The sequence below is a fragment of the Muntiacus reevesi genome, chromosome 11, assembly GCF_963930625.1.
Source record: "Muntiacus reevesi chromosome 11, mMunRee1.1, whole genome shotgun sequence".
Lineage (NCBI taxonomy): Eukaryota > Metazoa > Chordata > Mammalia > Artiodactyla > Cervidae > Muntiacus > Muntiacus reevesi.
This window is the reverse complement of record NC_089259.1, coordinates 66,121,143-66,145,077: the sequence shown is the minus strand read 5'-3', so window position 1 is coordinate 66,145,077 and position 23,935 is coordinate 66,121,143. Positions and strand designations below refer to the sequence as shown.

At 43.9% G+C, this 23,935-nt stretch overlaps 1 protein-coding gene across 1 annotated transcript in view; it reads right to left on the bottom strand.

The window, feature by feature from the left end:
* The window catches only part of LOC136144262 (ATP-binding cassette sub-family C member 4-like), a 160,309-nt gene extending 137,936 nt beyond the window's left edge, over window positions 1-22,373 (bottom strand). The window contains exons 1-6 of the mRNA XM_065902011.1: window positions 22,300-22,373; window positions 10,444-10,554; window positions 9,785-9,905; window positions 4,529-4,744; window positions 1,964-2,053; window positions 761-924 (exon numbers count right to left, since the gene is read on the bottom strand). Of these exons, the coding sequence (XP_065758083.1) occupies window positions 761-924; window positions 1,964-2,053; window positions 4,529-4,744; window positions 9,785-9,905; window positions 10,444-10,554; window positions 22,300-22,373 (776 nt within the window). The remainder of the gene's footprint in view (window positions 1-760; window positions 925-1,963; window positions 2,054-4,528; window positions 4,745-9,784; window positions 9,906-10,443; window positions 10,555-22,299) is intronic.
* Between the last annotated feature and the right edge of the window lie 1,562 nt (window positions 22,374-23,935).

Genomic DNA, 23,935 nt, shown 5'->3' with positions numbered 1-23,935 from the left:
CTTCAAACAGCACAACACCTCCATCACCTGACAACCTGGACAATGACACATCTCCAACCCTCTGAGACCTGCTTTAGCTTTATCTGATCATCACTAGGCTCTTCATCACCAGTCTCTTCTCTGTCACATACATTGCTGGGACTCTGGGGTTTTATGAAGACATAATTAAGGTCAACCTTGCCCTTGGGATGTCTAAAACTTAATGGAAACATTGAAATAAAGCACAACATAAACATGGGTCTAACACAAGCATAATAAAAATAAATGCAGCTAGAAATGGGCCTGTACAATTATGATTATTTTTTTAAAATTTTTTAAATTAATTATGATTATTTTTAATAACATTTAAGTAACTTAGACATGGGTAAATTCTGCTTAAGGACACTCTGCTTATTCAGATACAATGCCAGGAGAAGTCAGTGAATGCCATCACCATGTCCACTTCAAGATCAGCCTTCAGCTTAAGGCTGGAGCCTCCACTGGCTAAGCCTGAAGGGTGTATATATGTGTTCAGTTGCTAAATCATATCTGACTCTCTGCGACCCCGTGGACTACAGTTCACCAGATTCCTCTGTCCATGGGATTTCCCAGGCAAGAATACTGGAGTGGATTTCCATTTCCTTCTCCAGGGGTCTACAGCCCACACAAAGAAGAGAGAAGAGAAGCCTTTTGTTTTGCTTTTGAACAAAAACATCTAGCAGACTATGGAAGTTGCCAAGTACATGTTACCTTTTTTTTTTAAAACCAGTGTTTCTCTTACCGGAGTGATGAAAACAAATTTCCAATGCAGCTTTGCAAAAGCAGAAGAATAATGAGAACCGCCATCCCGGGAAGACACGACATCCCTATTTCCATCCAGAGCAGGGCAGTCACTGCAATAGCCTGCAGTGGCCCCACCCAAAGATAGTGCAAGAACATCATTACCTTAAAAGAGAAAGACAAAGCCTTCTTAGGATGGTATAAAAACAAAACCAGTAAAGACCCATTATAGAAATAATATGCTTTGAAAGAATAGACAGGAACCTAAATGGGAATGATCTCAATGGGTTTTACACCTGCTGAAGCAGAGACTCAAGCATCTACCCCAGATGACGCTGTTCTGGGAGCAGCACAGGACCAGCCTCAGGGACATCCAGGGAGAACCAGACCAGCAGCCTTGAAAGAAAAGCCTTGATTTTGTCTATACCACATGTGAGCTCAGGGCTTCCCCAAACTCTCTCTGCCTCAATGTTCAGTCCCCATTTCATTCCAGCACCCAAGAAAAGCTTATATTATATTACCTACCACACTCTCCAGTAATAACTTGTATACTCACCTTCCTGACAACCTGTGACTTCTCCAGGGAAAAACTAAATTGCATTCATCTCTGAAACTGAGTACTGGCCTTACTTCATGTTTGATGAATGAATAACTGAAAGAGAAGTGTCTAGTGCAATATAGATGTTTGACCAATAGCAATAACACCCTGGGTCATGTGATCTATTCATTACATAAGTGGGGAAAAAAGTATGGTGGGATAGCAGAAAATCAGCTGTGTCTGTTTGGGGACCAGCCACTTGACATATTCTTCGCGGGCTCCTGATGCAGCAGGCACTGAACGGGGTTCAGGGGAAAGAACAATCCCTGCCCTCTAGGCCTTCATCATCCAGAGGAAGAGGAAGACAGTCCAGCAACACCAACACTACATGCCAAGAAGGGTCACTCCAGGAGGACCCCGGACACTAAGCCAGGCAAGAACACTGCTGCCTGCCTAGTATTAGAAAAACAAAACCCTCATCTACAGGACAACATACATTATTACATCTAAGTTGCACACAGAAGAAATAAGCATTGAATAAAGAGAACCCTTGTCTAAGTTCCTCAACAGAATCCGGGCTGACACCAAACCCTGGCACCTGGCATCCCACTAAGCTGAACCCAGCGAGGATAGGAACTGGAAGAGGATCCCTCAGGGGCAGCTTACCTGATCAAACCTGTTCACATCGTTGGACAGCAGGTTGACTATCTGGCCTGTGGTGGTCTTCCCCATGGCGGGGATATTCAGGCGAAGGGCCTGAAATGAGAGAAAGAAACAGAGAACTGGACTCCTGTGGTGATACCAAATCACTCTTAGAACATAAAATGAAGAGTTTTTCTGGGGTCTTCTGTGGTATCAGGACGAGCAAGATGATTCCTGACAGCAGGGCTCTAGGGACAGACATTCATTCATCCTTCGTGTCCTCAATGTGGCAGCAGCCCTGCCCATGAGGACAGCAAAGGGAGGAGTAGAAGGTAGAAGCAAAATCCTCCACCCTGTTTCTCAGTGAACTTGGCCCTGACTGAAGAATAAAGGGTGTAGGTTTAGGTTTTCCTTCTCCAGAGGTTTAGACTTGGGAACAAACTAAAGTAAATTTGACACAAATTAAGTGAGAGTGGAGAGGCTGCATTAAGGAAATAAAACAAGAGATTTGGACTGTAAATCTGGACTCAATCATTAATTCTGTGGATGATGTCATTTAAACACTTTGGGCTTGGTTCTTCATTCTGAAATGAGTGAAACCTGAAATGTAGCATTCAAAGCACTATTCCTGTGAGGAACCTGTGTTCTTAACGCCAGTCTGCTGACTTTACCAAAAACACAGCCTGAGTTGCCCAATCCCTTCATTTGGTAAAAAGTTCTTAAAAATGCCCTAGAGAGATAAAGAACCTGAAGAGACACCACAAGCTGCTTCAACAGACCACCAACTGGAGCCACTGATCCAAACAAAATGTCAATTTGTAAAATCTTCTCATATAGTCCTTAAGGTAAACAGAAAAACCAATCAAGTGTGAATGTAAAATGATGTAGCTATGATGAAAGAGAGTATAGCAGTTCCTCAAAAAACTAAACATAAAATCAGCATATAGTACACAATTCCACTTCTGGGGATGTTCTAAAAGAACTGAATACACAAACTTTTTGCACATCTGTGTTCATGGCAGCAATGTTCACAACAGCCAAAAGGTGGAAAGAACCCAAATGTCCACTGACAGAAGAATAGATATACACAATGTTTTATAATGGAATGTTATTCAACAATGGAATATTATGGAATATTACTCAACAGTGGAATATTATACAACAATGATCTATAATGGAATATTATTCAGCCTTAAAGAGGAATTAAATTCTGACACCTACTCCAACATCAATGAACCCTGAAGGCACTGTGCTACATGACATAAGCCAGACACAAAATGACAAACATTGTATGATTCCACTTACATGAAGCACCTAGAGTAGTCAAATTCAAAGAAGTAGAATGGTGATGTCTGATGGGAGGGAAGTTGTGGCTAACAACAGTGGTGATAGCTGCACAACAATGTGAATGTACTTAATGAACTAATGGCTGACTCATGTTGACGTGTGGCAGAAACCAACACAATACTGTAAAGCAACTATCCTTCAATTAAAAAAAAATTTTAAATGTAATAATAAAGTAATGAGATACTCTTTTAAAAAGGCTCAGATGGAAAGAGGTTTAAAAGCAAAAGTTAAAAATGGTAAACATTATATTGTGTATGAAGTGAAGTGTTAGTCGCTCATTCATGTCCAATTCTTTGTGACCTCATGGACAATATAGCCCCCTAGGCTCCTCTGTCCATGGGATTCTCCAAGCAAGAATATTGGAATGGGTTGCCATTCCTTCCTCCAGGGGATCTTCCCGACCCAGAAATCGAACCTGGGTCTCCTGTATTACAGGCAGATTCCTTACCATCTGACCACCAGGGAAGCCCTATATTGTGTGTATTTTGCCACAATTTTAAAAAGTCAATGATCAAAAGCCAAAGGTAATTTTACCAAAACTGTGGAAATGTTAATAAATGACACACCATTTTACATATGATTCCTCCCACAAGATCAAAGCTCATCTGAAAAGAGCACTAAAATGCTGAATGGGCTATTTTAGGAAATGCAGATGTGCAACCTTAGAGAGCTCCTGGAAACATGCCCAGCCTGGAATCCATGGTGTAGACAAACTATGACTATGAGCTTAGTGGCCACTCCATTTCTAACACCCAGCCTGGTTTCTCCCAGAATCAGGGATTATGCCACAGTCTGTGGGCTGAAAGTCATCAAAGGCAGCTCTGACCCAATCTCAATAGAAAGCTTCCCATTCTATACTGGCAAAAGTTTGCTGAGATGACAACAAGCTTGATGAGGCAAATAGCAAGCTTCTCTGTTGCTGTTCAGTCACTAAGTTGTGTACAACTCTTTGAGGCTCCACGGACTGTAGCCTCACAGGCTCCATGGGATTCTCCAGGCAAGAAAACTGGAGTGGGTAGCCATTTCCTTCTCCAGGGGATCTTCTTAACCTAGGGATCAAACCTGTGTCTCCTGCATTGCCAGGCGGGTTCTTTACCACTGAGCCACCTGGAAGCCCTAGCACATTTCTCTAGTAATGTGTAAGTATTTCCAGTCACAAAATGTATAATTTACAGAGAACTTTCCCCAAATGTTCCCGATGTTTCAGGGGAGGTACACACTGTGGTACCGAGTGACACTCACCTTGCGGTAGATCATATGGCACAAGGCTACTCTCAGCCTCATCCCCACACGCTGAATGTGGTAGAAGTACACGTGGTGCAGAACAGCCCACACAAGAACGCTGGCGCTCAGCCCTGCCGCATAGCCATAGGCTTCGTGAAAGGCGACAGAATTGGAGCTTTCAAAATAACGAATCATTTTCCCCAAAAATATGGGCTGAACTACTCTGGTGCCTTCCTGAAAGAAAAAAGCTTTAAATAGAAATGCAAGCCATACTTTTTATTTTTTTAATTCAAGCTTTACTTTTATTATTAGAATGTTAAAAAGGTATTTTGACATAATGCTACATCCACGGCTAATCTAAAAACAACAACAACAATAAAATGCATATATACTATCTTCTAGAAGACAAGCAGACAATAGTTTTAACCTTAAGCCCAAACTCTATATTCCAAGACAAGAAAGTTTTAGTACATTGTGCTGAATACACTCTGGAAGTTCAATAAATAGTACAACCAGTACTTTAGAACACATTTGACAAAATACCAAGTGAGCCTTAAGAGGAATAAGGATAAAGGTGGCAGAAGAAGGCTAAGAAATCTGCTTCCTTATGAACACAAGCCCTGCTGCCAGGCTTCCCCTGTCCCTCGTTTGCTCAATGTCTCAACCCAACAGAAAGTCAAAGTGGCTCCTAAATGTGGAACATGCTCTTACCATCTTCTGCTTTAAGAATCTTTATGAACAGAGACACCAGCACAAACATATCCACTCTTTCCCACCCTGAACTGCACATGTCTGCAGATGAAGAGAATGGAGCCCAGCCACTGTTGGAGTATCACAAAGAAACCAGGTTGGGGAAGTTCCCAGGCTCTCAACCCCAGGGTGATACTGTGTTAACATCTCTACACCCTAGAATCTGGAATGTACCTCAGAATCAAAAATTAAACATGGCAGAAGTCAATCTAAAAAACAATGTCTTCCATGATTTGTCATCAGCCACATATTGAGGGCACTGGTTTGGATGAAATGTTACCAATCATCTCTTCCTCAAGGCAAAAATTAAAATCCTAAATCAATGAACTGGGGGGCATTGAAACTTACCTCCTGAGTAAGACTTACGGAAAACAATTTTCTTCCCCAAAACTAAAAGCAAAAAAACTACAACATTTGCTCACTCTGCCAAATGGCCACTCCACCCCACAACCTACTTCCTCCCTCTAGTCACTTCCTGAATGTCCCCTTTTCCCCCATCAAGGAAAACAAAACACTCAACACAAATCCAACTCACCAAAAGTGAATACCTTGGCCCTCAACATCATTTCCTCCACAAAAAAAGACACAATGACAAAAGTTTGGAAATCTTTCAGGACCTTTGAAACAAGCTTTTCCTTTTAGGTAATCCCTCTTTATTAACACAAACAGGGTGAACAGCCAATGAGCTTGCTTTGATATCTCTCTTCTGTCTATCTGAAGTTGAGAAGCCCACATGCAAGCGGAAGGGAAAGAGAATCCAAAACATCAGACATGAAACAAAACTAACAGCATTTTCTGTTCAGCCAACTAGTGCCTGATCAGGATATTTACAGAAAGGTGTCCCCATTCCTCAAGTGAATATAACGTGAAACTCCAACACTCCTGTTTTGTTCTACATACATGTTCACAGGCTGTACCAACTGTCTCACCTTACACAAGGTCACAGAAGGCTTCATCTACTACAGAGAAATAAGAGATCACCATTCAGCTGAAGAAGTATGAGTATGATGATCAGATCAGAGTAGCAGGATCAATTCACAAGAACACAAAGGCTCACTATTACATTTCCAGCAAGCCCCATCATTTACCCCTGGAAGCTCTAAAAGTTTATGGAAGAGTCCCTCATACTGTAAAATGTAAAACAGACCTTTTATAGACTTCACTGAAAGAGAAATTTGTAGGCTCACACAGAAAAACAATAATGTCAGCTCAGGCATGGCCGAGGGCAGTCCAGTGCTGCAGCCTGCAAACCTGGGGCTCTCCACCAGAAGCCAGCACTAACACCTGCCATCCCAACCTTTCCTGAAACATATGATTCTCTTTGGGAACCAGTGTTGCCTGTTAGCTCTCCATTTGAGCCTGGTATCACTGTAATTACAGGAGAAATAAGAGTAATGTCCCCTACCAAAGAGAATACTGATAGATACAACAAATTCACCAAAAATGAGTACAAAATAAAGGCGGGTCATTTCTACCTAAGTGTCTGGAATTTTCTGCTGAGAGACAATATTTAATAATCCAGTTGAGTGATCAGTCTCATTAAGGAGTAATGTCATGGGCTTCCCAGGTGGCTCAGTGGTTAAGAATCTACCTGCCAATGCAATAGACATGGGTTCAATCCCTGGTCCAGGAAGATCCCACATGGCACTTAGCCCATGCACCACAATTACTGAGCTTACAGTCTGTGCTCCACAATTAGAGAAGCCATCATAATGAGAAGCCCGAGCACTGTAACTACAGTGTCCCTCACTTGCCACAACCAGAGAAAACCTGAGTGCAGCAATGAAGATTCAGCACAGTTAAGAAAAAAAAATCACATAGGGATGGTAATGAGGGGAAGGTGATTCCTGAAGGGCTCCTGGTCCATCTGAAGGCAGCATGATGTTGCTGCCACTGTTACCCTAGCCACTTCTGGCACCCAGGGGACGTGGCCACTTGGACTCTACCCTCATTTATGATCTCATCTGACTTCCTGCTGTAGGAAGTTCTTAGCATCCTATTTATTACCCTTTGGCCAAGTCCAGGATGCATATGTCTGAGACCATGAAGACAAAGCTCTCAAGACGAGCCTTCCTACCCTGGACAAGCTCGCAATCATTGAGATGGTCAGGCTCACAAGTCAGAGAGCCCAAGATGGAACCTCACTGTCCTTTATGTTTTGTGTGATCAGAGGCACACTGTGTAAATACTTGGACTCAGAGTCCTTTCTCCTAAAATGGGTGATATGAAACCTACAACTTTGTTGTCAGCCAAAGGAATAAAAGTGATACTGTACATAAAGTGTTCATGGCAATTCCTAATACATAACTTTTTTCAAGTACGTCCTGTTTGTGTGTGTGTGTGTTTTCATTTGCTAAGTCACGTTCCACTCTTTGTGACCCCACGGTCTGCAGCCCACCAGGTTCCTCTGTACATGGGATTTCTCAGGCAAGAAAACTGGAGTGGGTTACTATTTACTTCAGGGGATCTTCCCAACTCAGGGAAGGAACCCTCATATCCTGCATTAGCAGGTGTATTCTTTACCACTGAGCTACCAGGGAAGCCCTGCTTACTAAACTAATAGTACTGCTGTGGATACCACCATAACTTCTGAGTATGTAGTTATTTGTTACTTACTTCTAGTACTACAGAGGATGAACCCCCACATTTACCAGGTCCTCGACTCCCCAATTCTCTGCTATGACCACCCAACAACCAGTCTCCTGAAGGAGGGACCAGGGCTCTACCATTTGCACCTTATGCAGCCCCAGGCCCAGCCTTCCTAGATCCCCAGCAGGAAGTATTCCTGGGGCTGGAAACTTAGAAATCAGAGTCCAGAGTGCTCACCATTACACTATGGAACCCCTTTTTGGAAACTTAGAAATCAACACTCCATCCTGCCCTTCTCAAAACACTGAGGTATCTACATGGTCAGAGCCCTCTCTAATGTGGCACTCTGCCCCACACACCTGTTCCCACCGTCTGGCACAATGGTCAACACACCTTTGTCATCAATGAGAACTCCATTTCCCAGGACCACCCAGTCCCCTGGGAGCTGACAGACTCTCCGTCTCTCCAGTTGTGTGGGGCAGACTTCACCTACCCACCTGCCCACTGCCCACAGTGCCCTTCAGTACAGCACAGCCTTTAAACAAGAGCCACGCCGCCCACTGTAAACCACCTGGCCCACCCATTTCACCCCCAACACAATGGACTAATGACAGCTCACACCTTCACCTAAAACACCCTTTTCACAGCAACCGCATCTTCCATCCCTCCTGCTCTCATACACTCACAGCCCGCCCGTGTCCCTAAGGCAGTGCTAAGGGACCATGGAGAGCATGAGCCACCCAGGGGGGTCTGCAGCAGACCTCCAGCAGGCTCAGCCAGAACAGGGGGCTGACGGCACTGTGTCTCCAGGTGGACTGTCCTCTGGGGGATCTTGACTCAGGATCTTCAGGGTCATGGAGGTCACTGACCTCACAGTTTTCTGTCTCTGGTTTTCCCTGCACATCCCCTTCTCCACCATCTGCCAATGCCAGGCTACCAGGATCCCCCTTCAACCAGCAAACCACCCCCATAGCCAGGATGGAAACCAGCACAGTTGGTGCAGATTCTCCATGATTCATGGTGAAGCTGGAGCTCCTCCCCACAGGGGGCTCTGGCCTGAGTGACCTGGCCTCTAGGGCAGGGGGAGCAGCCCAGAGAAGGGCGTGACCCTGGGAGCTCTGGCAGGTTCAGCCCAGACACTGGGCCCAGGTTCTGTTCCACAGGAAGGGGAAAAGAAATGATCATTTCTTAGGAAAGCATTCATCAGATGTGACCTGGGCAAGTTAACAATTATTTGCTGATCACCTGCAAAATGCCTTACATTGCTGGGGCTCTGGTCCAAGTTTATTTCCTCCAAACCAGGAAGTATATATTCCTTGAGGTTGTAGGATATTCTTCTAGTAAAGGATTGATTTTAGCATTTATATCATTTACTGAGCACCAATAATGTCCTAATATGGTATAAAATGTCTTTTCTTTTTTTAGAGTCATCCTTCCATCACACTATGTTGAAAGGAAAATATTCAATTAGCCAACAAATTCGTTTGGGTTTTTTCAAAAGACCTTATGTTGGCTAAGTGGTTCAGAATTCACATGCTAATGCAGGGGATACAAGTTCAATCCCTGGTCCGGGAAGATTCCACACGCCATGGGGCAACAAAGCCTGTCTGCCACAACTGCTGAAGCCTGTGTGCCCTAGAGCCTGTGCTCTGCAAGAAGAGAAGCCACTGCAATGAGAAGCCTACACACTGCAACTAGAAAGAAGCTCCCGTTCACTGCAACTAGAGAAATCCTGCACACAGCAACAAAGACCCAGTGCAGTCAAAATACATTAAAAAAAAAAAAAAAAGATACATACAACCACTGAGTTATATCATGTTTCCTAGATGAGATTTAGCTTCAGACCTTAAGCCAGTGACCTCTCTCCACACGTGTCCATCTCAGTACTGACCCGCATACCCTGAAAAGCAATGCACTGTATGTAAAAGTTTTTACCTCAAGAAAAGTAAAAATTCCCCAAACTATATAGGATTTCCAGTAACACTTTATGATCGCTTTCGTTAAAGAAGGCTCCCGTGCATCTTTCTCAGCTCTCTTCACTTCCTGATCCCAGTACCTGCGATGAGAAACAGAGCACAGTGAAGAACAGTGTGTCCACCAAAGGGGAAATGGGGAGGGGCGGAGTGGGAGGTGAGCCTTCACTACAGGACGCTCTGTGGCTGCCCCCCAGATGCTGGCTAACTGCTCACAGGGCTCCTGAAAGATGAGCGGTGCAGACCTTGAAACACCAGAGAAACAGGCCTTGAGGTAAAAGTTTTAGTCTCAGGAAATAAGTTCCTGCCAAACTTTGCTGGATTCTTAGCACCATGAGCAGCTCAGGAGGGCAGACATCCTCCTCCAGGGGCCCCACCTCCAGGGACAGAGCTCGACCTCCAGGGCTATGGCTGCAGGCTCCCTCCACGTCCACAGGTGCACAGGGAACACGGGCTCCCCCAGCCTCCAAAGTGGGCTAAGCCCAGGGTCAGCCTGAGGGGGTGAGTGTGCAATGTCAGGGGAGGAGGCTCAGAAGAACCCAGAGGAAGATAAAGCCCCCCCACACCTATAGCCCCATGTGGAAATTCTGACTCTTTCTCCTGCCTGATGTCTGTGCTCACCCTTGCAGCTCTTCTCCAAGGTTCTGGGAGCGATCTTCTGCAAGCACTGAGTACAAGTCATCTTGTTTTAATTTCCGTTTGTGACCAATTTTAAACAAGGGGTTTAGCCACCTGTTAAAAATTAAAAGGACAGTGACATATATCTAAATTACACAGATCTAATTAGAATCCTACAGTGATGGGCTTTGTTACAAACAACAACAACTACAACAACTGTATTCTAAATATATAGAGATACAGAGGAATAATTAGATGTGTGTTTACACAGACATGCACACACACATACACACTCCCTAATTGTATGTTGAGAGGCCCCAGAAGCAATGACACACTGTTAGCAAAGAGCATTCTAGCCCCCCCCCCCCCCGATCTTGGGGTTTTGTTTAACATACACAATTACAATTTTTTTTCTTCTGGGAAGAAATTTTTAAGGTTTACTCTCTTATCAGCTTTCAAATATTCAATACAGTAGGATTAACTATAGTCACCAAACTGCACATTACATCCCCATAACTGACTTATTTTATAACTGGAAGTTAGTGCCCTTTGGCCCCCTTCACCCAGACCTTGGCTTTTTAACACCTTCTTCCCTAAAAGGCACCAACTGAAGAAATGGCTGGTTCCAAGGTTGGGGCAGTGTGTGTCAGCACCTGATAGTTCATTTTTATTATTGTAATATAAGTGCCTGACATGAAGCTTTGAGAACATCCATGTCAAAGACATCCATCTCTAGTGAAGATCTACACAACGTGACAGCTACACAATGAGATAAAGAGCCAGGCCACCCCACCCATGAAGTTCCCGCTTTCAGAAAGCTCTGGTTGACCTGATAACAGCCCATCTCACTGACTGCTTGCTTCTCCCTTCTCAGACTTTATTTCCCGCTCTTATGTTTTAAATTCACCAATAAAGAATGAACCTTTAAAATACTAGACACCCCACTCTCAACCTCAAAAAGGCAGAACCCCAAGTTCAAGCTTGCTCATGAGCACTCTTTATCCAGAACCTCGCTGTGTCACCCCAGGGGTGCACTGTACCTTCCAGGACATGTGAGTGATACACCTTGGCATTTCAAAGTTCCTTGATGGTTGTTTCTGAGATGTGTCTCACAATCCTAAGAACCACAAGGGCCAGTTCAGCCACAACACTGACTGCAAAAGGAGAATTTCTGTGGGGGCTGCTCATAACTAGTATGAGCCCTGATGAGCAGAGCTCCAGGCAGAGAAAGTCAAGAAGGGTCTGGGACATCTTGTGCCATAAAATAAGGAAGCACTCAAGGAATCATGAGGATGTGTAGGAAGGACAGAGAAGCTTGAATGACTCTTGCTAGACAAATCTGGGATACTTTGAGCATCAAAATAAATAAATGGCAATGAACCCTAACCCAGTAAATAATGAAAGAATCCGTGAATCAGTACTGCTACATAAACAGGAGAGAAAGGAAAACTCTTGTAAACAAATACAAACAAACATTAAAGGAGAAATCATTTACTTTTAAACTGTGCACATAACTGAGAATGTACTCTACTGAAAAATTTTTAAGTGCAAAGGTATTTTTTTATCTTTATATGAGGAAATAACTTGGGGAATTGTTTTGTGATTCAATCCGTAAACTATGTATCCCAAGACATCTCTGTTCTATATAGATGCTTAGTCCTTTGTTCAAATCAAGTGTTGGTCCAAAAGACTGCTGAAATTTTAAATGCTTACTGATATTTTACACTTTTTTATCCTGCATGTCCTGTAAAGTTATAAGTCTACACAATAAAAATGTTTAACAATTAAAAAAAAAAAAGGAACAATCAAGTCAGAAAATCATTAATGGAAATTAAAAACAGTGTGTGAAAGTTTGAAGGGGAAGATTATATTGACATAATCTCAATGTATATCTCTGCAATTATTTATTACAAAGGGAAAAAATAGAACTGTACAGAAGATCCCACCAAAAAACCTATTCAGATCGATTATGCATTATTTAAATGATAATAGCTAATATGCAGAGACAGCCCATAGGTAAACACCATTTTACTGATTTTGCCAGGGTAGGAAATTTCCAAGATCAGACCATAATAACCCATGGATACAGATCAAACCAGTCAATCCTAAATGAAATCAACTCTGAATATTCATTGGAAGGCCTGATGCTGAAGCTCCAATACTTTGGCCAAGCTAATGCAAAGAGCTGACTGATAGGAAAAGACCCGCATGCTGGGAAAGAATGAAGGCAAAAGAGAAGAGGACAGCAAAAGGTGAGATGGTTAGATGACATCACTGACTCAATCGACATGAGTTTGAGAAAACTCTAGGAGAGAGTAAAGGACAAGGAAGCCTGGTGTGCTGGTACATGGGGTGGCTAAGAGTTGGACAGGACTGAGTGACTGAATAACTGCAACGACAGAGATTACATTTCTTTTATCCTGTTATTCCTAGGACGACATGGATACAGATGCTCAAGAACTATTTGTTGAATGTATGACTATGCACGACTCTTTAAAGAAGCAATGAGACTGAACTTCAGATTTTGCTAGTATGGGTACCTTGGCACCCCTAAAGAACTCTGGCCCAGGAGTCAGAAGACTGGACTCTAGTCCCAGCAGTAGGGCTGAGAACCCAGGACCTCAGCTGTCCTCTGCTCCAAGTCTCCACTCCAGTTCAGCACCTCCACCACCTTGAACATCTCTAGGTCTCAGTTACCTTCCAACAGGTCTCAGTTACCTTCCAAAACAACAGTATACCATCTGTGAGGTTTACCACTAAACAGGCTTCAAACATGTTGGGTGATTTATTCCACACTTGTCCCCTATAGAAAATTCTCAGGGAATTAGCACCAGGACTTACCCAGATGATGACATCCTACCCCCAAAATGAAAGTGTTAATCACTCAGTTGTGTCCAATCTGCAACCATGTGATCTGTCCATGGAATTCTCCAGGCAAGAATACTGGAGTGGGTAGCCATTCCCTTCTTCAGGGGATCTTTCTGACCCAGAGTTTGAACCAGGTTCTCCTGAATTACAGACAATTTTTTCATCATCTAAGTGACAAGGGAAGCCCACAAAGACCCTCTTTAAAATTCTGCTTGAAGAGCAAAAGATGCTCAAAATCACTAATCATGAAGGAAATGCAAAAGAAAACCACAATGAGATTCCAGCTAACATATATTAGGAAGACTACCATGGGAAAAAAAGAATAAAAAATAGTGTCGGCAAGGATGTGGAGAAACTAGAACCCTGCACACTGATGGTGAGACTGTAAAATGGTGCATCACAAAGGCAAATATTTTATGATTTGATTTACATCACATGCTAGTAAAGTAATGCTCAAAATTCTCCAAGCCAGGCTTCAGCAGTATGTGAACTGTGAACTTCCAGATGTTAAAGCTGGTTTTAGAAAAGGCAGAGGAACCAGAGATCAAATTGCCAACATCTGCTGGATCATTGAAAGAGCCAAAGAGTTCCAGAAAAATATCAATTTCTGCTTTATTGACTATGCCAAAGCATTTCACTGTGTGGATCACAACAAACTGGAAAATTCTGAAAGAGATGGGAATACCAGACCACCTGACCTGACTCTTCAGAAACCTGTATGCAGGTCAGGAAGCAACAGTTAGAACTGGACATGGAACAACAGACTGCTTCCAAATAGGAAAAGAAGTATGTTAAGGCTGTATATTGTCACCTTGCTTATCTAACTTACATGCAGAGTATCATGCATCATGAGAAATGCTGGGCTGGATGAAGCACAAGCTGGAATCAAGATTGCCAGGAGAAATATCAATAACCTCAGATACACAGATGACACACCCATATGGCAGAAAGTGAAGAAAAATTAAAGAGCTGCTTGATGAAAGTGAAAGAGGAGAGTAAAAAAGTTACCTTAAAGCTCAACATTCAGAAAACTAAGATCATGGCATCCAGTCCCATCACATCACAGCAAATAGATGGGGAAACCGTGGAAACACTGGCTGACTTTTTTTTTTGGGGGGGTGGTCTCCAAAATCACTGCAGATGGTTATTGCAATCATGAAATTAAAAGATGCTTACTCCTTGAAAAGAAAGTTATGACCAACCTAGACAGCATATTAAAAAGCAGAGACATTACTTTGACAATAAAGGTCCATCTAGTCAAGGCTATGGTTTTTCCAGTAGTCATGTATGGATGTGAGAGTTGGACTATAAGGAAAGCTGAGCACCAAAGAATTGATGCTTTTGAACTGAGGTGTTGGAGAAGACTCTTGAGAGTCCCTTGGACTGCAAGGAGATCCAACCAGTCCATCCTAAAGGAGATCAGCCCTGGGTGTTCATTGGAAGGACCTATGTTGAAGCTGAAACTCCAATACTTTGGCCACCTGATGTGAAGTGCTGACTCATTTCAAAAGACCCTGATGCTGGGAAAGATGGAAAGCAGGAGGAGAATGGGATGACAGAGGATGAGATGGCTGGATGGCATCACCGACTCAATGGATATGGGTTTGGGTAAACTCTGGGAGTTGGTGATGGACAGGGAGGCCTGGCGTGCTATGGTTCATGGGGTCACAAAGAATCGGACACAACTGAGTGACTGAACTGAACTAAACTTATATGAAGTCCTCAGAGCAGTCAAATTCAAAGAGAAACAAATTGGCCTCGTGATTGCCAAGGGCTGGGGGCAAGTGAAGTGGCGAGTTATTGTTTTAATAGCACACTAGTATACCATCTAGTCAAGGCTATGGCTTTTCCAGTCATCATGTATGGGTATGAGAGTTGGACTGTGAAGAAATCTGAGTGCCAAAGAATTGATGCTTTTGAACTGTGGTGTTGGAGAAGACTCTTGAGAGTCCCTTGGACTGCATGGAGATCCAACCAGTCCATTCTAAAGGAGATCAGTCCTGGGTGTTCATTGGAAGGACTGATGCTAAGGCTGAAACTCCAATACTTTGACCACCTCATGCTAAGAGTTGACTCATTGGAAAAGACCCTGATGCTGGGAGGGATTGGGGGCAGGAGGAGAAGTGGATGACAGAGGATGAGATGGCTGGATGGCATCACCGACTCAGTGGACATGAGTTTGGGTGAACTCTGGGAGTTGGTGATGGATAGGGAGGCCTGGCTTGCTGCGAGTTATGGGGTCACAAAGAGTTGGACTCGACTGAGTGACTGAACTGAACTGAACTGAGTATAGAATGAAAAGTATTCTAGAAATTGGTTGCACAATAACATGAATATACTTAACAATACTGAACCGTATGCTTAAAAATCATCACGATGGTAAATTTTGTGTTGTGTACATTTTCCACAGTTTTAAAACATTTAATGAGAAACAAAAATGGAACCCAATGTGCCTCATTTAGAAACGTTCCTGTGTTAGAGTCTAGACTTTGCCACTTCCTGGTTACATGACCGTGAACCAGCCACAAAACCTCTCAGGATTGGCCTCTGGAAAGTGGGGAGAACACCTGGAGAGAACACCTCCCTGGGATGCTGAGAGGGTCAGTGATGCTCTGAACAGGACAAAGTCCCCCCCCCACCCCCCCACCCCCGCCCCAGACAAAGAGCAGTCATCACCACCACAGAGTGCTTGAGTAATCCTATGTGGTCCCCAGCAGAAAGTCTCTGAAAGTTTGATACATGAAGTTACAACAGCATTGCCCAACAGGAAGAAGAAGGACTGCTCTCCTTACCTGGCAAGGACACAGCCAGTGAAAAGTCATGGACTTTGTAAGAGCCCGCCCAACCTTCTCTTCCCCTCTAAAAAAGTGCTTTCAAGCCCTGGCACTTTGGGAACTTACACTTGGCTCTCCACAAATGCAGACCTCAAACTGCCATTCTCTGATGATTCTGAATATGCTCATCTTTGCTGGAAAAATATCTGATAGTCTATTTGTTCAGGTCAACAGAGGGAATGGAATCAATAGGACTGGGAATCAACATGGAAGATTCCAAAAGGCAAATTATCTACTTGACACATCTGAGTGGATACTAGTCTCAGGCTGATCAGATGCAGGACTGTAAAGCCCAAAAAAGTCAAGAATAAGCTACAAGAGATAAACTTAAATTTGTTAGGCAGTTTATTTTGCCATAAGGACATACGGGTAACTTTAAATATACCTTTGGGTTGTTCTACTTCTTTCTTGAGGCTATAGTTATTGTATAAAATTACCAAAACTCAACAACCTAAACGCTTACAGGCAACAGGTCAAGGCCAGAGAGAGAACCCTGGAAAGCTCACCCAGCCTCCTTCTAAAACATGTGGATTACTGACTGTTAATGAAGAATAACAAGTGGTATTCTAAAAATGGTGCAAAGAATCCTAGTTTGAAATTAAAAATTTCTATCCATTCATAATCAGTAGTTACTGAGGACCTAACAGGACCAACCTCCCTAAACCATCTCAGTACTCAGCCAGTTCACATCCCCCTTATGTCATCAGCTTCTCTGACAAGAGTCTCTGGAGAGTCTGTCTTAACACCAGTGACAGTTTCCACATCTGCACTCCCTTTGCAAGGGGACAGTTCACTGACTGAGACATGGTCAATGTCAGGGGATTGAGGATGTAACCACTCCCTGAAGGGTAAAGTGCATCTGGTCCAAGACCCTGCTCCACCCTCATCTCTGGGGACAGGTCCTGTACTTACCCCCAACCTGCTGGCCTCTGGGACAAGGGTGGAGAGAAATGCAGAGCACACCCCAGAGGCTGCAGTGAGGACAGCAGGGACATCATCAGGGATAGTGTCTGCAGACTAGACAATCTAGTCCCCAGCTGGCCACGGTTCATTAACTGTGCTTCTTATTTCCAACAGAGGGAAATAAGAATTATTTAATCAACCATAATGGGAAAATGGACAGTTTTTTTAAAATTGAGGCCTATATCAACAACTAAAAAAAAATTTCTAGCTGTCTTTACTGTTAGAAATAAAATAAGAAAAAAGCTAAAATAAAACACAGAGATTTAGATGACTTTAGGACTTTTAAAAGACATACTACAAAAGCCACAGGAGAAATAAAAAATAAAAGCTCAATTTTAATTAATGATATATAATTTAAAACCTCTAAAGAACAAATGAAAATCTGAAAAAGTATTACATACACTTCAGTTCAGTTCAGTCACTCAGTCGTATCCAACTCTTTGCGACCCCATGGACTGCAGCAGACCAGGCCTCCCTGTCCATCACCAACTCCCAGAGTTCACCCAAACTCATGTCCATTGAGTTGGTGACACCATCTAGCCATCTCATCCTCTGTCCTCCCCTTCTCCTCCTGCCTTCAATCCCTCCCAGCATCAGGGTCTTTTCAAATGTGTCAGCTCTTCACATGAGGTGGCCAAAGTATTGGAGTTTCAGCTTCAACATAAGTCCTTCCAATGAACACCCAAGACTGATCTCCTTTAGGATGGACTGGTTGGATCTCCTTGCAGTCCAAGGGACTCTCAAGAATCTTCTGCAACACCACAGTTCAAAAGCATCAATTCTTCGGTGCTCAGTTTTCTTTGTTGTCCATCTCTCACTTCCATACATGACACCTGGAAAAACCATAGCCTTGACTAGATGGACCTTTGTTGTCAAAGTAATGTCTCTGCTTCTTAATATGCTGTCTAGGTTGGTCACAACTTTCCTTCCACGGAGTAAGTGTCTTTTAATTTCTTGACTGCAATCACCATTATATGCACTATTACAAGTTATTTAAAAAATATAAATGCTCTATAGGAAAAAAACATCTATTAATAGACATTTGAAGAAATACAAACAAATGGTCAATAAACATAAGAAAGTGTTCCATCTCTACAAATCAAATGTCAACCCACTCCAGTATTCTTGCCTGGGAAGTCCCATGGACAGAGGAGCCTGAGAGGCAGTCCATGGGGTTGCAAAGAGCCAAAGAGGATTAAGTGACCGAGCTTGCATAAATTAAATAAATTCAAATTAAAACTGAACTATTTTTAACTTTAGGCCCAGGAAAAATGTAATTCAGGTACTCAAAATTGAAAATGAAATAAGCTCACAAACAGCTGTTAAGAGGGCAAATTGGTCTGAACCTAATGGAAAACAATTCAGCCTTTCACTAATTATTCTACTCTGGGAACTTGGAAAAGGAAAGATACACCAAAATATATTGTCATAGATGTGCATCACATCCTAATTAGCAATAAACTGTATTAAGCAAAAGTGAAAGACTGCATACATTTTAGTTAAATACCACATTTTGACAGAAACAGACTCTCAGAGAAGAAACTTGTGGTTGCCGGGGAGAATGATAGGGGTAAGGGATAGTTAGGGAGTTTGGTAGGGACGTGTACACACTGCTTTATTTAGGATGGATAACCAACAAGGACCCGCTGTGTCACACAGGGAACTGCTCAGTGTTATGTGGCAGTCTGGATGGGAGGGGGGTTTGAGGGAGAATGGATACATGTGTATGTATGGCTCAGTCCCTTTGCTGTCGTCCTGAAACTGTCACATTGTTCATTGGATATACTTCTATACAAAATAAAAAGCTTAATTAAAAAATAAATGCCATGTTTTGCACATTAGATAATGCTATAAATAAATATTAACCATCAAAAATTAAGAAGAAATCAGGATTCAGACATATTTAACTTCATAGGAAAGCGTGCATAACACAACATTGTTAAGCAATTTACCCCAATAAAAATTAATTCTAAAAAACCATAAGCTAGAATTTCAATTAAAAAAAAAAAAAAACTGTGCATGTGCAGATAGGCAAAGATGTCGAGCGGAAAGACTAAGAAACAACCAAAATATCAGCAAGTATATCAGGCTAATAAAAACAAATCCTTATTCCTTTCCTCTTCTATGTGCTGCCCTGTCTGACTCTTTGAGACCCTATAGACTGTAGCCCACCAGGCTCCTCTGTCCATGGGATTCTCCAGGCAACAGTATTGGAGTGGGCTGCCATTTTTTACACCAGGATATCTTCCTAACCCAGAGATCAAACCCCTTGTCTCTTGTGTCTCTTGCACTGGCAGGTGGGTTCTTTATCTCTGTGCCACCTATCTAGGAGGCCCTCCTTCTTCCATACTTTTAAGCTTTTTATAGAAATATAAAAATATATATATTCTTCTCAAATTCACAATTACCAACAGTCATAATGCACGACTTCTTTTAGACTCTCAGTCCTACTTGTTCTGTGAAAACACTAAAACCCAGTGTGGTCACTTGTATAAAGTCAGTAAGCTAGTTATTGGCATCATTTATTAGTTGAGGGGTCGCACAGAGTTGGACACAACTGAAGTGACTTAGCAGCAGCAACAAGTTGAGAAAGCAGATGAAATGTGAGAAGAAAATCAAACACCCAAAGAGAAGATGAAAACTCAGTTTCTCTACAAGGTGGGCCTTGTCTCTGGGCAGCATATCCTGCCTGGGCTCATCTCTATTTTCCCAGGACAGCGAGTGGGGGACACGAGGAAATCATGAGCGTACCTCAGACTTTACAAACAAGATGGCAATTATGGTCACCAACTAACTTCACGAAGTCTGGACCCCTTTTTAAAAGTTAACACTGAAGGAACAATGCCAATGGGAGGAGCGGCTTAAAGCAGAAGTCAGCCTCCACCTTCCATCAGAATCGCCTAAAGCCTGTTTAACCCTACTTCACCATTTCTAAATTTACAGAATTTGTCTAGAAGGACTGGAGTAGGTGGGGGTGGGGTGGGGGTGGGGATTTGCATTTCCCAGGTGACGACAAGGATCTTGCTTGTCTGACAGCACGGCCGCCTTAAAGCTTGATTATAGAGATGTTTCACGAGCATCATCTCCAACAGCAAGAACTTAAAGAAAATCCTTGAAAATCCCCTGCCTACAAGACCAAAGTTCTATTTGCATTTGCCTTCTCCCTGCATTTAAGAACAAGTATCCAAAGAGAAGCAGTTCTGAACAGCAGTTACATACAGGACAACACAGACTCAGGAGCCAGACTCCTGGTTTGGGATCCAACTTTTACTATTAAGCTATGTGACGCAGGCAAGTTACTCAAACTCTTGGAATTTGGGGGAGAATGGTTACATGTATAGGCATGACTGAGTCCCTTTCCTGTCCACATGAAACTATCACAACATTGTAAATTGGCTATACTCCAATATAAAATAAAAAGTTTAAAAAATACTACTCAACCTCTCTACTTCAGTGACTTCACATGTAAAACAAGAGGTAATAGCTACTTCCAATTCAGCAGGAAAATTGCAAATGGGGTCTACCCAAAAATCAATGAGAAGTCCTCATCTTCCCATTTCCATACACACACATTTTGAAAATCCACAAATAGAACATCCCTGGAGAGGTCCTTGTCCTGCCTCAAGTTAAGGAGAGGTGTCTCTACTTTGTTATCATTTACAGTTGTTGCTATTCAGTCACTCAGTCATGTCCAACTCTTTTGCAACTCCATGGACTGTAGCCTTCCAGGCTCCTCTGTCTATGGGATTTCCCAGGCAAAAATACTGGAATGGGTTGCCATTTCCTCCTCTATGGGATCTCTCCGACCCAGGGATTAAACCCACGCTTCCTGGTCTCCTGCTATGGCCGGCAGATTCTTTACCACTGAGCCAACAGGGAAACCTACACCCATGTTTTTTCTACTTGACCCTCTCTCCTTAAAGGCTACCAAATGGTCAAGAGATGTAATTACACACACTGAACACACCACCATCAGAACAAGCATAGAAGCTTCGGTTTCCTGGGGATTCCCAAGGCCCTCCCATATAAAAATATGAAATGTCAGAATTTGTGGGAAAGATGAATGGATTTGTGTTCAGGAACAAAAGATAAAAATCACTCAAGTGTGATTAAACCCAAAGGTTCTGCCCTACCTAGTTAGTGGTCCCAGGTACCAGATGGAAAACTTTAGTTGAGAACTTCATCTCCCTGAGCCACTTTTCGTCTTTGTTACCTCCCAGCTCAGGGACCCTTCAGCGGTTTCAGGACCAGAGGACTCCAGGGCAGGACCACCTGCATCAAGACCCTGCACTGCTTCAGGAAAGGCTAGAGATGCAGATAAGACCCCATAGGCTTCAGGGAACCCATCCCCAGGGTGACTCTCAAAGGTGGAAGCAGAGACATTTCACAGTTAGGAAAGGGGCTGTTCAAATACATCCTCGAGTCCTCTCAATGTATCCCAGATAAAAGCAAAATGGGTTCAAGAATCACGACCGGTTCATTAAATAAAAAACAATAGTGTTCTTACACACGTGAAATGTGTCACAACTACATACCAGGATATACAGTGAGAGATGCGCACGGAGAGAAAGAGGGAGGGAGACATGGTCACAGACACAGGGACAAGGGAGCCTGGAGCAGCTGGAACTCAGCCGCCGCCGTCACCTAAGGAATGTGGGGAAAGGTGGGGCCATTGTTGGAAGATGGCAACAGGAGCAGAGCACTCATTAGATAAAGGAAGCTGTTCAGGGTTGTTTGCTTAGTGGGGAAAGGGTGCAAATTAATTCAGAACTATGAATCCGAACTGTCCTGGGGAAGCCGGCTAAGGATGGAGGTCCAGGGTCCGGACCTTCTCCGACTGGCGGTGACCCCCCTGGGCAGCCTGGGTTCTCAGCCTCCCTGCCTCCTGCTCCCGCTGCCCCTCCTGCTCCTGGGACTAAGGAGGTTGACGGGGCAGCGAGCTGCAAGGCAGGGAGACCCTGCACCCCGCCACCAAGTCCCTCTTCCCGGTCCTGCTACCCTTTCCCGCCACCTCACCCAGAGGGCGCAGACAGGGACCCCCCGCGGCCGGTGTGGGGCGACCCCACCCGCTACGAACAGCCATCGGAAAGCGCTCCCTCGCCCTGAACCTCAACCCTCAGCCCCTGCAAGGCGCAGCAGCGTCTGGCACTGGCCCCTGAGGCGGCGGGGTGTCTCAGCCCAGGCGGGGGCTCACCAGGAGAACAGCCGAGAGCAGACATTCGCGTCCTGAAGTGGGTTGGGCTTCTCCTCCGAGGACACCGGCCGCATCTTGCCCGCCTGGACCCGTACGGGCCAGGGCCGTGGGGTGGGGGCAGCCGGGGCCACACGCAGGTGTGAGGCGAGGCCACAGGCGCAGCTGATGGAGGCGGTGGGGAAACCGCACGGCGTAGGGCGCAGGACCCCAGGTGCCCACGGTCCCACACTGGGCTGCAAACTCTACTACCAGAGGGCGCGCTCTGAGCCCGGGCCCCCACCCAGAAGGTGGAGAGGGAGGGGCGGGCTGCTGCAGAAACGCCCCTCCGTTGTGGTGAAGACCGGCAGAAAGCTGGCAGAAGGAGATAGCAGCCCGCCCTCCTGGCACGCTGCCCTCATCAGGACCAAACAAGGGCTCTGTGGGAAGCGCCAACTGGAATGGAGCAAGACCCTGGGGGATTTTCCTGGGATAGACCCCACCCCACCACGAGATACACTGAGCTAGTGGCCAGTACTGATCAATGGAGGTGAGCACAGATGACGGGCACAAAGCTGCCAGGCTACTGAAATGACAGCCCCAGGCTCCCCAGTGTCTGTTCTACTGCTAGGCTGGCCCTGAGGAATCCTGTTTTGATAAGAGGAGGGAAAAGGAAAGACCACAGCTCATTCTTCTCCTGGCATGAAGGACAGTTACTCAGCAGTGAACTGAGCACAGAGAAAAGTACATAAGCAAGAAGTCAACGTTTACTTTGTTTATCCCTCAAATAAATAAATTTTAAATGAGCTAATAAGCAGTATCAGTACAAGAGGGAAGTGAATTACTTCAGCTCTTTTTCCTATACACGAAGCTCATATTAATATATATGAAGAAAACAAATGCGTTCAAAGAAATATTTCTGGAATGAATAAACAAAGTGTGGTATAAACATACAATGAAATATCACTCAGCCTTAAAATGGAAGGAAACTCTGACACATGCTGCACTGTGGATGAACCTTGAAGACTGTGATGTTGTGACTTAGAATATGTTTTTGGTCTTCATGATGTTGCTGGTACAAAACTCCTAAAATCCTCAGGTGCTGTAAGGTAAGAGTGAAAAAGTATTTTTTGATAATTATAACAGGTCCCTTTCAACTACACCTGAGTTTTAGTGAATTCGTCTGTTGTCAGAAAAACCAAACACCTGATTAAAGGGTTGGCATTTTCAGCCTCACCGTCCCATGTCTAGGGAGAAGAGGGACTGGAAACAGTTCAACCTCCAATGGCCAATGCTTTAACCAGTCTTGCCTAAAGTATGCTTCTATGAAACCTCAATAAAAAACCAATAAGATGGGGTTCACAGAGCTTCCCGGCTAGTGACCCTGTGCTGGGAGGGTGACTCACCTGGAGAGGCCTGGAAGCCCCTGCCCCTCCCCCTACCTTGCTTTCTGCATCTCTTCCATCTGGCTATTCTGGAGTTGAATCCTTTTATAATAAACTATTATTGGGTAAACTGTTTTCCTGAGCTGTAAGCCACTCTAGAAAATTACAAAATCCAACGAGGGGGTTATGGGAACCCTGATTTATGATCAGTCCATAAGAAGAACAGGTAACCACCTAGACTCACCACTGGCTTCTGAAGTTGAGAAGAAGGGGTA